The following is a 12646-nucleotide window of genomic DNA, read 5'->3' as shown; positions in this document are numbered from 1 at the left end:
ATTAAGAAAGCCAGACTTTCCAAATTAACTATTTATTGTCATTGTCCCCCTTGGAGTTCTGAATACATTTCTTCTGCTCAGATCCCTTTATTACCGAAGACTTTCATGGGAAGTTGGTGATGTTTAAAATTATCCCCCTGCACAGCAGGGATAGATTGTTCATAGTAACTTTGGTTCCTTGCCTGACATACTTTCACTCAATCTGCTGAATGTGGCTTCTTGCTGATTCTTTCCCTTAAAAAATGAATCCTAGTGTGGTAGATGCTGATGGGATACTCTTGTCCTCCTTAGAGAATTTCATTAAATGCAGCATATATTGTAGCTTGAGACAGGAACTGTCAAGTAACAAATCTTGGATAATGGCTTTAAACTACATGGTGGGTGTGGTATTGGCTACAGAGTGTTGCTTTGTTATGCGATGGTTGTAAACAGTGTTCTCTTCTTCATGGGTTTGGAAGCATCTGCCCTTCTGAGAACTCTTCTGTGTAGTCGAACTCTCTGGAAACAAAAGAAAATCATGAAAGGTCAAAGAAGATTAAATTAATCAGGTTTCAATTACCTACTTACTTTATACTGCATGTACCTCAGGATTAAACTGCTTCAAAAGAATTTTCTTAGGCAATAAATGGAAATATTTTGGATAGCCCTTGAGATTTGCTAATCCCAATGTAGATAATATGGGTCGCCAAATGAGAATCAGTATGGTCTGAAAACTAGACCAGTACTTCCCAAACTCCTGCAAGGGAGTTGGGAGCACTGTAAATGTGTGTGAGGGAAGGGCTATGGCAGCAATGTGATCCCCAAGATCATGCTGCTGCTGGGGGGGGGAAGGGAATGTTTTCACTTACCTGAGGGACTGCCAGCCTCTGCAGAGCTCCCCAAGCCTCCAAAACAGTAAAAAAAATAAGATTGAAAACCACTTCCTGTTTCCAATTGAAAACGAAAGTGGTTTTGATCTCATTTTTTAAAAATCACATATTAGGAGGCTTGAGGAGCCCTGCAGAGGTGTCTGCAGAGCTCCCCACACCCCCTAGAGGCTGGCAATTCCTCAGTTAAGTGAAAACCCGCCTCACATCCCTGGCAACAGTGCAATCCTGGGGATTGCGTTGCTGCCTTCCCCCTCTTCCCGCCGCTTAAAAAAGCAGGGACAAGTGCTTCCCTGGCTAGAGGGTCACAACCCAGTAGTTTGGGAACCACTGAACTAGACCATACCAAATGAGAATTAGCATGGGCCTACAGCCACTATCTTATCTATGATTCCAGTGAAATCACCAAGTGCTTGCTGGTATTTAATGCAGAAATTCATGAATCGACACAAAAGAAGAAGCCACTGGTTAGGTTAATATTTCACATTTGTATATTATTTTTTGAGTCTGCACATACATGCATTATGCATGCATTACGTTGATAAATTCTCAAAGCTATCTTGTAAAATGAGGGTCCACAGAAGTTTCCCAACCCTACCTTAAAGGGGCAGGAGGTTGGGAACCACTGCCTTTAACCAATCACTCCAAATGATGGTTTACAATTAGTTGGAACTCTTGTCTGTGTTAGGGACAATACAGCAGAAGAAAGAGGGGAAGATTATTGCCTATAGGGCAGGGGGTTAGAAATAACCATATAGTCTGCCCTTAGAGCCACTTCATTCATTACGTTTTTTAGATATAAACCCAAGTTGTCTTTAAGTATATATCCAAAATAGAAGATATATCCACCTATATCATGCAGATATACTCATAAGGGAGCTGAGGTAAGCTGCAACTCTGTTGAATGTATATTCAGTAGATGCAAAGTGTGAAATTGCTATTATAAAAGGTCAGAATTTATTTCTCGATTTCTGTATCAGTTCACAGCCCAATCCTATGCATGTCTACTCCAGTAGAGTCAATGGGGCTTACTCCCAGGAAAGTGTGGATAGGATTGGGCTGTCAGACGGTCACTGAGTAAACTGTGCTGCTTTGAATGTGATCGTGAAAAATTGTATAAATGTGGTCTCATTTTAAGGGAATATAAAGGAAGTAGCCTTACCTTCCCAAGAGGCACATTGACATCAAGGCCAAAGAATAAAGGCAAGAGAGAAGAACAAGAACAGAAAGAGAAACTGCAGAAGAAAGAAAGCAGACATTTTTAAGAGATCGGTTTGTTTTTATTGTAATCCATGTGATAAGGATCTACCTCTGGCTGTGTGATTAAATAATTACACATCTTGCAGACCTTCTCCTAAAAGTCATGAATGACTGAAACAATATGATTGCATTCTACTGGTTAATTTCAAGTGACACCATCATGCCTCCTTATTAATGAGTGGTTTGGTAAATTTCAGTGGAATGTTTAAGCTGACTTTAAGTTGGTGCAGTGTGCCCAAGAGGCATGTGTACTCATGAAGTACACATGCTGGGCGCTCCACTCGCTTTACTCAAAGGACCCAAACTGTGTGTATAAGAATTGAGGCTCCTTTGAAATTAATGGGAATTCTCCTTGCATGCATTGGAGTTTCCACACCTGGAGCACAGTACTGGACTTGAATGAAGAACTTGAAGTTTCTACAGCTGAGCTTTTAGAAATGCATACTGTCAAAGTGATCGGATGATGAGACATCTTGATAAGGCATAAAAGCCCTTAAGTATAGCTTTTGCACTATGAACATCAACCACTCATGTTTAACTGGAATGGAAAGTCTGTTGGGTTGAGCCCCTTTCTCTGATAAAATTTCCAGCAGGCTGATCTTAAGTGGAAAGTGTCAAGGTTTGGCTTTGATTTTTACAGAGATGAAAGGTCTCATGAATTATTCAGTTAAAATCTATTTGCTGCAATGAAGCATGTTGCCCACCATTTGTTTCATTCTGAGTCAAAGAGACAAATATAGAAAAGCCTGAAGGTCTAGACTGCAAGTAAAGTTACAAGACTTAGGTCGCAATCCTAACCACACTTTCCTGAGAGTAAGCCCCATTGAACAAAATAGGACTTACTTCTGAGTAGACCTGGTTAGGCTTGAGCCCTTAGGGCCCAATCCTATCCAACTTTCCTGCACCGAGGCAGCCATAATGCAGCCCCAAGGTAAGGGAACATGTTCCCATACCTTGAGGAGGCCTCCAAGAATGCCTCCCCCTCCAAGTCTGCCTTCTCCTCCTGCTGGGAAAGCAGTGCATACACCATAGGCACAGCAGGACCAGCACTGAAAAATTGGATAGGATTGAGCCCTTAGGGCCCAGTCCTATCCAGTTTTCCAGTGCTGCTGCAGCCGTGCCATCTGCAGCAGGGGAGCAGTCACAGAAGCCTCCTCCAGGTAAGGGAACATTTGTTCCCTTTCCACAGGGCTGCATTGTGGGCCCTTAGGCTGCAATCCTATCCACACTTTCCTGAGAGTAAGTTCCATCAAACACAATAGGGCTTACTTCTAAGTAGGCATGCATAGGATTGTGCCCTTGCAGTACAACCCTATACATGTCTACTCAGATGTAAGTTCCAGTGAGGACAGCAACTTACTTCCAGGTAAGTGAGTATAGGATTGCCATCTTAGGCCATTGCCTTTTACTTTGATGATCATAACAAGATAATCATACTAATACCAATCATGATAATTTGATAGAAATTAGAGCTGCAGTTAATGTTCTTAAATTCAGGCTCAAATTTGTGGGTGCTGGGAGTGTGCAACATTTCCCCACCTACTTTGCTCCCCTGTTGCTGGGTGCAGTTTTCCTTCAGTTCCTTTCTGCCCAGGAGACACTTGGAGTGAGGGCAGTTTCCTGATCCTTCCCTCCCCTAATGGCACTGTCCTGAAGCCAAATCCAAGTGAATGTAAGAGGAAGCAATGCTTCCTGCCCTCATCAGTGTCTTCTAGGTAGGAAGAAATTTGCAGAAAAATTCTGCCCAGCAGTAGCATGTGACTCCTGCTGCTGGTAACTGGGGCAAACACTTCATTCCTCTTTGCCTTCCTACTCCATCACCAACTTTACAGTCTGTACATGAGGTGGCAAAATGCCCAGGGTGAGGGTGCACAGGTTTTGCTCAGCTCCATTAGAAATAGCTTATTTCCTGATGGAAAGAAAACATTTATAGAAAAGTAAACAGTGTTTGAATTAGAATCTGTAGAGTGAAAAATGAAAAATGATGGAGAGATTCATTCTCATCAGTTATGCTAACAAAACTAACTGGAAGTCCTGAATTTTCCTCAACTGTGTTGATCTGATGCTTTTGAAATATGCAAAGCAACCAACCTTTTCTTCTAAATCCTTGATCTGTCTCTTCTGGATGTCAGTTTTATCTTCTAAATCTCGAATCCTCTAGAAATAGAATATATTGATCATAAATAAATACATAAATTGGGGGGAAAGGTTGGATGAATTTGCATGCAAGGTTTCCCAATTAAGAATTCACACACATAAAGAGCGGTTATGATTCTTGTGGCATAAATGTGATCCAACCAAAGTTAAAACACTTTTGGTCCTTTTTGATTTATGTGGGGGAATTAACAGCCCAATCCTGAGCTGCCCGGGCCACGCAGCTTCAGTGGCGCCGAGAACGGCTGCCGCCGCATCCTGAGCACCTCAGCTTGCTGTGGGTGGCGCCTCAAGAGAAGGGGATTTGTGTCCCCTTCCCCTGGGTACAGGAAGCAGCCCCGCAATGGGGCTACTCACTTTACCACTGACCAAAAGGTCAGTGGTATAGATGTTTGTGTAGGGCACTGAGCCCTGCATGAACAGACAGGTTATGGTGGAGTGGAGGTCCACTGGACCCACCTCCTGCCTCCCCGCTCCCTCCCCCCAGCACGCTTCCTGTACACCCTCTCTCCACCCTCCCCTCACCTCCCCCCTCCCTGGAACACCTCCTCCCCGCCCCCCTCCCGTCCCTGCTTACTGTGCCGTGGCTCAGCGGTGCATGAGACTGCCGAGCAGTGGAGGCTGGGCGTCTGCCCTGCGATGGGCTAGCATGGGCGGTAGCCCGGCGGTAAGTGTCGCAGATGTGCCTTACGGCATGTTTGTGACAGTGCACGGCAGCATGAAGCTGCTGCGCCGAGCTCAGGATTGGGCTCTCAGTCTGCTTAGTTCAGTTTGCAAGTTGTATAGTTTAACCGTAAACATGGATAGTGGATAACAATGTCCATTCTTATACAATAAAGCTGAATAGTATGGATCAGCTTTATTGTATAAGAATGGACATGAACTGCAATTGGAATCTCACTTGATGTGCCTGCTGAAGCAACTCCATTCTCTCCTGTAGGATCTGGCAGTCATATTCTCTGCTTTTTCTCAGCATCTGCCGCCTTAATTTTTCTACAGCAGTCCTAAGTTCTTCCTGCTGTTTCTCACTGAGCAGTTCTCCAAACTTTATCACTGTTTCTTGCTGCAAAGCATTGTATAAAGTCGCTTCAAGTTCCTGGATTCTCTATGCAAAGGGAAGAGCGAAAAGTGATTATAACTTCAGACAGCAGAACCTGTGGGAGTCTCATTCTATTCACCGCGCATATGTTTTTTTTAACAATTATGTTGATAGGTCCAAATGAAAATGAAAATGTGATCATTTTATATCTGTGCATAGGAATGTGTATCTAAATATAGTATATATAATGATGCTGTTATTTATATATCAGTTGTACATTAGTAAATGCAGACAATCACATTTAGTTTTCCCATTCACTTCAATAGTGGAGATGCTCTCCATGTACAGGGTGTAGAGCTCTGGGGCAGTTGCATTTATTGCAGTTGTATTTTATACATGAATTAAAAAACAAATCTTTATAAAACAGTGCCCCTCAAAGGTCAGTACTGTGCCCCTTGAGGCCTGCGCCCTAGACAGCTGCCTAGTTATCCTAATGATCGCACTGTCCCTGGTCACAGCTGTGCACATCTTTTTTTCATACTGTGCACAGGCTTTTGTCATACTGGAAGCAATGCTAGTCCCTTTTCCTGCGCTGCCAGTCAACGCCTGGCAGACTTCCTGGCTCTGTAGGAATCCCAGGAGCCTTTGTAGCAAGCAGTGCAGGAGCTTTCCTCAGAGGCTTTGCCCCTCTGTGGGCAGGAAGCCAACTGATGTGCCCATATCATATGATTCCCCACTCCAAATTTCACAGGGAAGTTCTTCCCCATGTTCTGCACCTCTGGTTTTCAACCAAGGAAGCGGAGTTCCCCTAACAGGGGATTTTCATTGGATGCATTTTCCAACCCTGGTTTTTTTTCAAGGATGATTCCCAAGAACTGAAGTTGGGGTCTCACTGCTGCAACCCACTGACCAAATTAATCACTGTGCACAATATATCAGCCAGCACTCAATACATGCCTCTGCTTCTATCCCCAGGGCGTCCGAGGAATTTTATTAGGGGGCATAAAGTTTATTTTGGGTCCCATCTGAAAGGGGGTGATGAAACAGCAGGGGAGGGTGGTGACAAGGGTGGGCAGAACAGAGGTTGGGAGAGGACAAAACAGGGCAGGGGGAAGCTGGCAACAGCAGGAAAAATCCACTGGGCTTCCCAATGCAGAGCCCAGGTCTACCTGCCCATGCAGCATCAGTAGTTAGATAACAGTAATATGAAAAACCAAATACACTCCTCTCTATAATATTTTAAATACAGCAAATCATTGCAGAAAATTAGCATCATCTTATTTAGGCTCACACTAGAATGGAAAGTGTTCTGTTTGCACCAAAACATACTTCTGCAGCAGCTGTAGTTTTGCAGCTGTGTCCCTGAGCTCCTATACACTCCTTCATGGCAAGCGGATCTACATGCCAAACAGCTACTGTAGCAGAGTAGTTTCCTCCCAAATCTGACATGGTGTTAAGGAGTGTCATGTATGCATTCCTTGGCCCAGCACACATGGCTTTCTGTAGGAGAAGCAGCAGTGTACCCAGCACTCCACACTTCCAGATGAGATAGGAAAACATCTTAGGAAATTTTGGGGTGCTTTGCCTCCTGGGCTCCCTTTGGACCCAGGCCTCCTTAGAGCCTGGCTCTAGCCACACCCTACACTTGCAAGGGGTCTCTCACATTTCTAGGCCTTTCTTTGCCATATTGAAAGGGCCTGGCCTTTTCTCCTGGGCAACCCCCAATTCCTACCTTGGAGAGGGTCAGTGTGGACAACTTGGAACTGGGGCCCCAGTAATTGCAACTTGGGGCACCAAGAGTTGAACTGAGCCAGCGTGGACCAGTGGTTGTGAATTGTTATTGAAATAAATCTGCCCTGCAGCGATTTGCAGTGTCGCATGTTTTCCTTGGAGGAAGCAATGGATTCCCACACAACGTACCTTACTTCTTGAATATAGAGTTACCTCATGGGAGGAGGTGGAGGAGCAGGGGCACAAACAAGGAGAATATGTATCACCTCTCTGGAGTGAACAGAAAAGCCCCTGTAAGTTTCGGCAGTTGTGGACAAGGCCCCTGTGCTGCCAGGGGCTCAGGACCAGAAAATGCCACCCCTCCCAAGAGGAGACTTACTGGTTGGCTCCATAGCCTTGTGAGACATCCCTTGGCCCTCCGAGAGCCTTCTAAGGCCTCCAGAGGGCTGTTAAACAGTACTTCCGGTTTTCCAACTAAAAGGCTTTTGGGGGGCCAGGAGATGCCATGCAGGGCCTTACCAGCCCTCAGAAGAGATCCAGAGGGTGGGCAACGGTGTAGCTGGCACAGTGGTGTCACCCCCACAGGCATGGCACCCAAGGGCTTTTGTGCCCCCTAACCTCCAGGACTGCCAGGGAGTGTTGGAGGTCCACCTATGTATTAGGGATCTTAAGTATATAAGAAACCTGGAAATATGACTGAGGCTGCAATCCTAACCTCACTTTCCTGGGAGTAAGTCCCATTGAACACAATAGGACTTACTTCTGAGTAGACCTGGTTAGGATTGTGCCATGAATTGTTTTCCTTTGTAGACCCCAGGAAACCGTTGCACCTTCCTAAAACCTACAAACACAAAAATTACACTTACTTTGAGGTCACTGAAATAATGAGAATGTACCTCCAAGTATATGTGTATAGTATCAGAATGGAATTGATCTATGTTGTGAGAAAGTGTATATGTTTTTTTGGTGTCTTGCACTTGCTTTCAACTTACCATGTAGGCTTGGTCAAGAGCTTGTTTCCTATAGTCAAGTTCTTCCTCTAGGTAACCTTTTATTTTACAGAACTGCTCCTACAATGAATGATAAGTTTTGGAGAAAAATTAATTAGATATTCCAGAGATGTTTAACTTTTAGGCATATACAAAACATCTCCCCCCATTCAGTATTCAAAGCAATTCATAAGATAATAACCATGGGAAAAAACAGTATATGTTTTGGCCTACCATGTCACTCTCCAGCTCCATCATCTTCTGGTGCAGAGCTGCTTCAGCCCCTTCAATCTGCTGTATCCACTAGAAGACAAAGAATGAGAGCGCATTATTTACATCATTTTTCATCAATAAAATTATCAAAACAACAAATGAATGAAATAGAAATCTTCTAAACTTCTTTCTGTTTCAGCAATCAGCCACTTTGGATGCCCGTTCAGGAGAAATACAGGGTATGCATCAAATGAATGAATGAATGAATGAATGAATCAATCAATCAATCAATCAATCAATCAATAGTGCCATTTGGCCTGTAGTTGCTTGCCATCTGTGGTTAATTTGTCAAAAGAGAAAGACCATGGCTCAAGATATCTGGTGGGAGAGAAGTACCTTGCACATGCTTAAGTGCCATTTATTATTACTGCTGCATTGCAAGAATGTTCTAGGACTAAGTTCAGGTGAACCCTATCTGTAATGGATTTTGCAAATCCTTCATTCTTGAGAATATTCCTCTTTCCAAAGCCTGGCACTGTATGTTCAAGACCCATTCAAAGCACTGAACAGCTATTTCACTTTGTGCTGGGCTACAGCTCAGTGCTCATCAGTTTCCCATTTACAGGATAAGCAGAATCTGCACCAACCAAGTATTATTCATGGTCTGTTTTCCATTTAGACTTGCCTAATTAGTGTGCATGGTAGTCTGTGCATCATGCTGGGTTACTTCTCTTCAGTTTCCCATTTAAAATAGAAACTTTGTATTAGTAGCATGCAGAGTATAGTAATGTACTATAATTCCCACAGGAAGAGCTCTCTGATCAAACCAATTTTATAGCTAATAATTTAGGTATGCCTTAATGAGTTAATGGCTTTTATTTTTAGTTGTAATGAACCATCACTGAAGCCATAGTGCTAAAGAAAGCAGTGCCATAGCCAATTGGAAAGTGGTAAATAACACAGCATTAATGGTCTGAGAGCACGTGATACAGCTACTTTGCTAAAGATAATCACTGGTCAGTGCTTGGACAGTAACACTGAGCTCCTTGGAGGAAGGGTGATAACAAACAAACAAACAAACAAACAAACAAACAGACAAACGTTTACAGCCCTTGATTCCATTCTGTAGAATTTGCTATATACACTTTTAGATTCATAAACAGATACATTTGAGACACCAATTGCACAAAAAGTACCTTTTCTGCCAGGGACAGTACAGTGCTAGCTTGAATTATGGCCACTTGTTCTTCATTTCTTAAATTCTGAAAATTTAAAAGCCATAACATCACGTTAAGAAAGGTGCAGCAACTTTAGAGGTCATCTAATTTTAATTTAAAGGTTCTGTAATGGATGCAAAGATTCTGATATGTTCTTAGAGCTCCCATAACCCACAAAGAGTTCACTATTCACTTCAGTGAGGAAGCAGCTTTGCATATGTAAAGAAACCACATGTGCATGGCTGCCTCCTTTGTTCAAATGAATGGGAACGCCTGCATACCCAGGAGTTCTATGTGCAAGTCACAGAGTCCATAGGGCTCTGGATCAATGACAAAAACAAGCCTATCATCAAGAGGCTAATTTTTGTTAACTGGCAAAAATATTATGTGATTGAGGGTACAATCCTAATCTACTTTCCAACATGGACATAAGGACAATGCAGCTCTGAGGTGAGGAAACAAACACTCCCTTACTTTGAGAAGGCCTCTGTGACTGCCCCCTTACTGCAGGATGCAGCACACGCCCATTGGCACAGCTATGCCAGTGCTGGAAAGTTGGTTAGGATTTGGGCCTGAACCTAACACTAAGCAAAGGAACATTATTAACATTTAGAGCGAATATATTTGATTTAGCCAGGGCAGGTAATCTAGCCCATCAATAATTACATTTCAATGTCCTTTAACTTTAATTTATGAAACAATCTCTTTATAAAGTTTCACAAACATTATGCTAGTACTCTATAAATCATGGAAAGGCATCTAAATAAACAAAATTTTATATACAAAGGTTTATGGTGGGAGCATTATTAATAAAATTCTGCTGCATGGCCCTTTGCTCTTAATATGATGCCACATTTTTTCCTTGTTGTAGCGTACATAACTGGTGAGATATGCACATCACTTACCCCATTGTCACCCAGGATGTCTAACTGCTTTATGAGGTCTGGAATGCTAACATCCTATGGAAAACAAAGGCACATGTAAGATTAGGGGGATTAAGACTTTTCACAGTCATTGATGTCAGTGTCAGTTTATGCGCCTGATGGTTCCCACTGCTGTTGAATGGGGAAAAGAACTGTATCAACCAAGCCCCCAACCACAAATAACTGGAAGGATGAAATGAACATACCACCATCATCCATATTTGGATGAAGTGGGAAGAAGGGATGAGACCCACTAGGTGCATACAGCAGGACTAGGCTGCAGTGATTCCCAAAATGGAGCACTTGGTGGAGTGGGAGCAGAGGCCCATGAAGCTTGGAGACTGATCCTTGCAGAACTGCATTGGTTATTTCCAATTTGAAAGTTTGCCTTATAAAACCCTCTGTCTTCCCTTTAATTAGAGATTTATTATCATACTATATACTTCTTGTTCCCTGGCCTTTCTTCTGCATTTAATAATGTGCGGTACTCAGGACCTGGTTAGAGATGTCAATGTTACTGAGCCATTGAGGAACAGTGACCATGCTGCGATTCGTTTTGATGTGCGTGTCGGGGGAAGAGTACCAGGCAAATCTCTCACAAAAACCCTTGACTTCCTATGGGCGAACTTCTCTCAAATGAGGAGGCTGGTTAGAAGGAGGTTGAAAGGGAAGGTAAAAAGAGTCCAATCTCTCCAGAGTGCATGGAGGCTGCTTAAAACAACAGTAACAGAGGCCCAGCGGAAGTGTATACCGCAAAGTAAGAAGGGCTCGACTAAGTCCAGGAGGGTGCCTGCATGGCTAACCAGCCAAGTTAGAGAGGCTGTGAAGGGCAAGGAAGCTTCTTTCCGTAAATGGAAGTCTCGCCCTAATGAGGAGAATAAAAAGGAACATAAACTGTGGCAAAAGAAATGTAAGAAGGTGATACTGGAGGCCAAGCGAGACTATGAGGAACGCATGGCCAGCAACATTAAGGGGAATAATAAAAGCTTCTTCAAATATGTTAGAAGCAGGAAACCTGCCAGAGAAGCAGTTGGCCCTCTGGATGGTGAGGGAGGGAAAGGGGAGATAAAAGGAGACTTAGAGATGGCAGAGAAATTAAATGAGTTTTTTGCATCTGTCTTCACGGCAGAAGACCTCGGGCAGATACCGCTGCCCGAACGGCCCCTCCTGACTGAGGAGTTAAGTCAGATAGAGGTTAAAAGAGAAGATGTTTCAGACCTCATTGATAAATTAAAGATCAATAAGTCACCGGGCCCTGATGGCATCCACCCAAGGGTTATTAAGGAATTGAAGAATGAAGTTGCAGATCTCTTGACTAAGGTATGCAACTTGTCCCTCAAAACGGCCACGGTGCCAGAAGATTGGAGGATAGCAAATGTCACGCCTATTTTTAAAAAGGGAAAGAGGGGGGACCCGGGAAACTATAGGCCAGTCAGCCTAACATCTATTCCAGGGAAGATGGTGGAATGCCTCATCAAAGACAGAATCTCCAAACACATAGACGAACAAGCCTTACTGAGGGAGAATCAGCATGGCTTCTGTAAGGGTAAGTCTTGCCTCACGAACCTTTTAGAATTCTTTGAAAAGGTCAACAGGCATGTGGATGCGGGAGAACCCGTAGACATTATATATCTGGACTTTCATAAGGCGTTTGACACAGTCCCTCACCAAAGGCTACTGAAAAAAACCTCATAGTCAGGGAATTAGAGGGCAGGTCCTCTCATGGATTGAGAACTGGTTGAAGACCAGGAAAAAGCGAGTGGGTGTCAATGGGCAATTTTCACAATGGAGAGAGGTGAAAAGCAGTGTGCCCCAAGGATCTATCCTGGGACTGGCGCTCTTCAACCTCTTCATAAATGACCTGGAGATAGGGTTGAGCAGTGAAGTGGCTAAGTTTGCAGACGATACCAAACTTTTCCGAGTGGTGAAGACCAGAAGTGATTGTGAGGAGCTCCAAAAGGATCTCTCCAGACTGGCAGAATGGGCAGCAAAATGGCAGATGCGCTTCAATGTCAGTAAGTGTAAAGTCATGCACATTGGGGCAAAAAATCTTGGGGTGGTGGTGGACAACTCGATGAAAGTGTCAACCCAATGTGCAGCAGCAGTGAAGAAGGCCAATTATATGCTTGGGGTCATTAGAAAAGGTATTGAGAACAAAACTGCTAATATTATAATGCCGTTGTACAAACTGATGGTAAGGCCACACCTGGAGTATTGTGTCCAGTTCTGGTCGCCACATCTCAAAAAGAACATA

General features: G+C 43.6%; 1 protein-coding gene across 1 annotated transcript in view; it reads right to left on the bottom strand.

The window, feature by feature from the left end:
- Positions 1 to 365: 365 nt before the first annotated feature.
- Positions 366 to 12646, bottom strand: part of JAKMIP2 (janus kinase and microtubule interacting protein 2) — a 45370-nt gene continuing 33089 nt past the window's right edge. The window contains exons 14-21 of the mRNA XM_066613541.1: positions 10375 to 10428; positions 9449 to 9514; positions 8274 to 8342; positions 8043 to 8120; positions 5182 to 5385; positions 4218 to 4283; positions 2029 to 2101; positions 366 to 498 (exon numbers count right to left, since the gene is read on the bottom strand). Coding sequence (XP_066469638.1) covers positions 2051 to 2101; positions 4218 to 4283; positions 5182 to 5385; positions 8043 to 8120; positions 8274 to 8342; positions 9449 to 9514; positions 10375 to 10428 — 588 coding nt within the window. The 3' untranslated portion in view covers positions 366 to 498; positions 2029 to 2050. The remainder of the gene's footprint in view (positions 499 to 2028; positions 2102 to 4217; positions 4284 to 5181; positions 5386 to 8042; positions 8121 to 8273; positions 8343 to 9448; positions 9515 to 10374; positions 10429 to 12646) is intronic.

The sequence above is a fragment of the Tiliqua scincoides genome, chromosome 2 (genome assembly GCF_035046505.1).
Source record: "Tiliqua scincoides isolate rTilSci1 chromosome 2, rTilSci1.hap2, whole genome shotgun sequence".
Lineage (NCBI taxonomy): Eukaryota > Metazoa > Chordata > Lepidosauria > Squamata > Scincidae > Tiliqua > Tiliqua scincoides.
The sequence above is the reverse complement of the archived record's forward strand: the minus strand, read 5'-3'. Positions and strand labels throughout refer to the sequence as shown.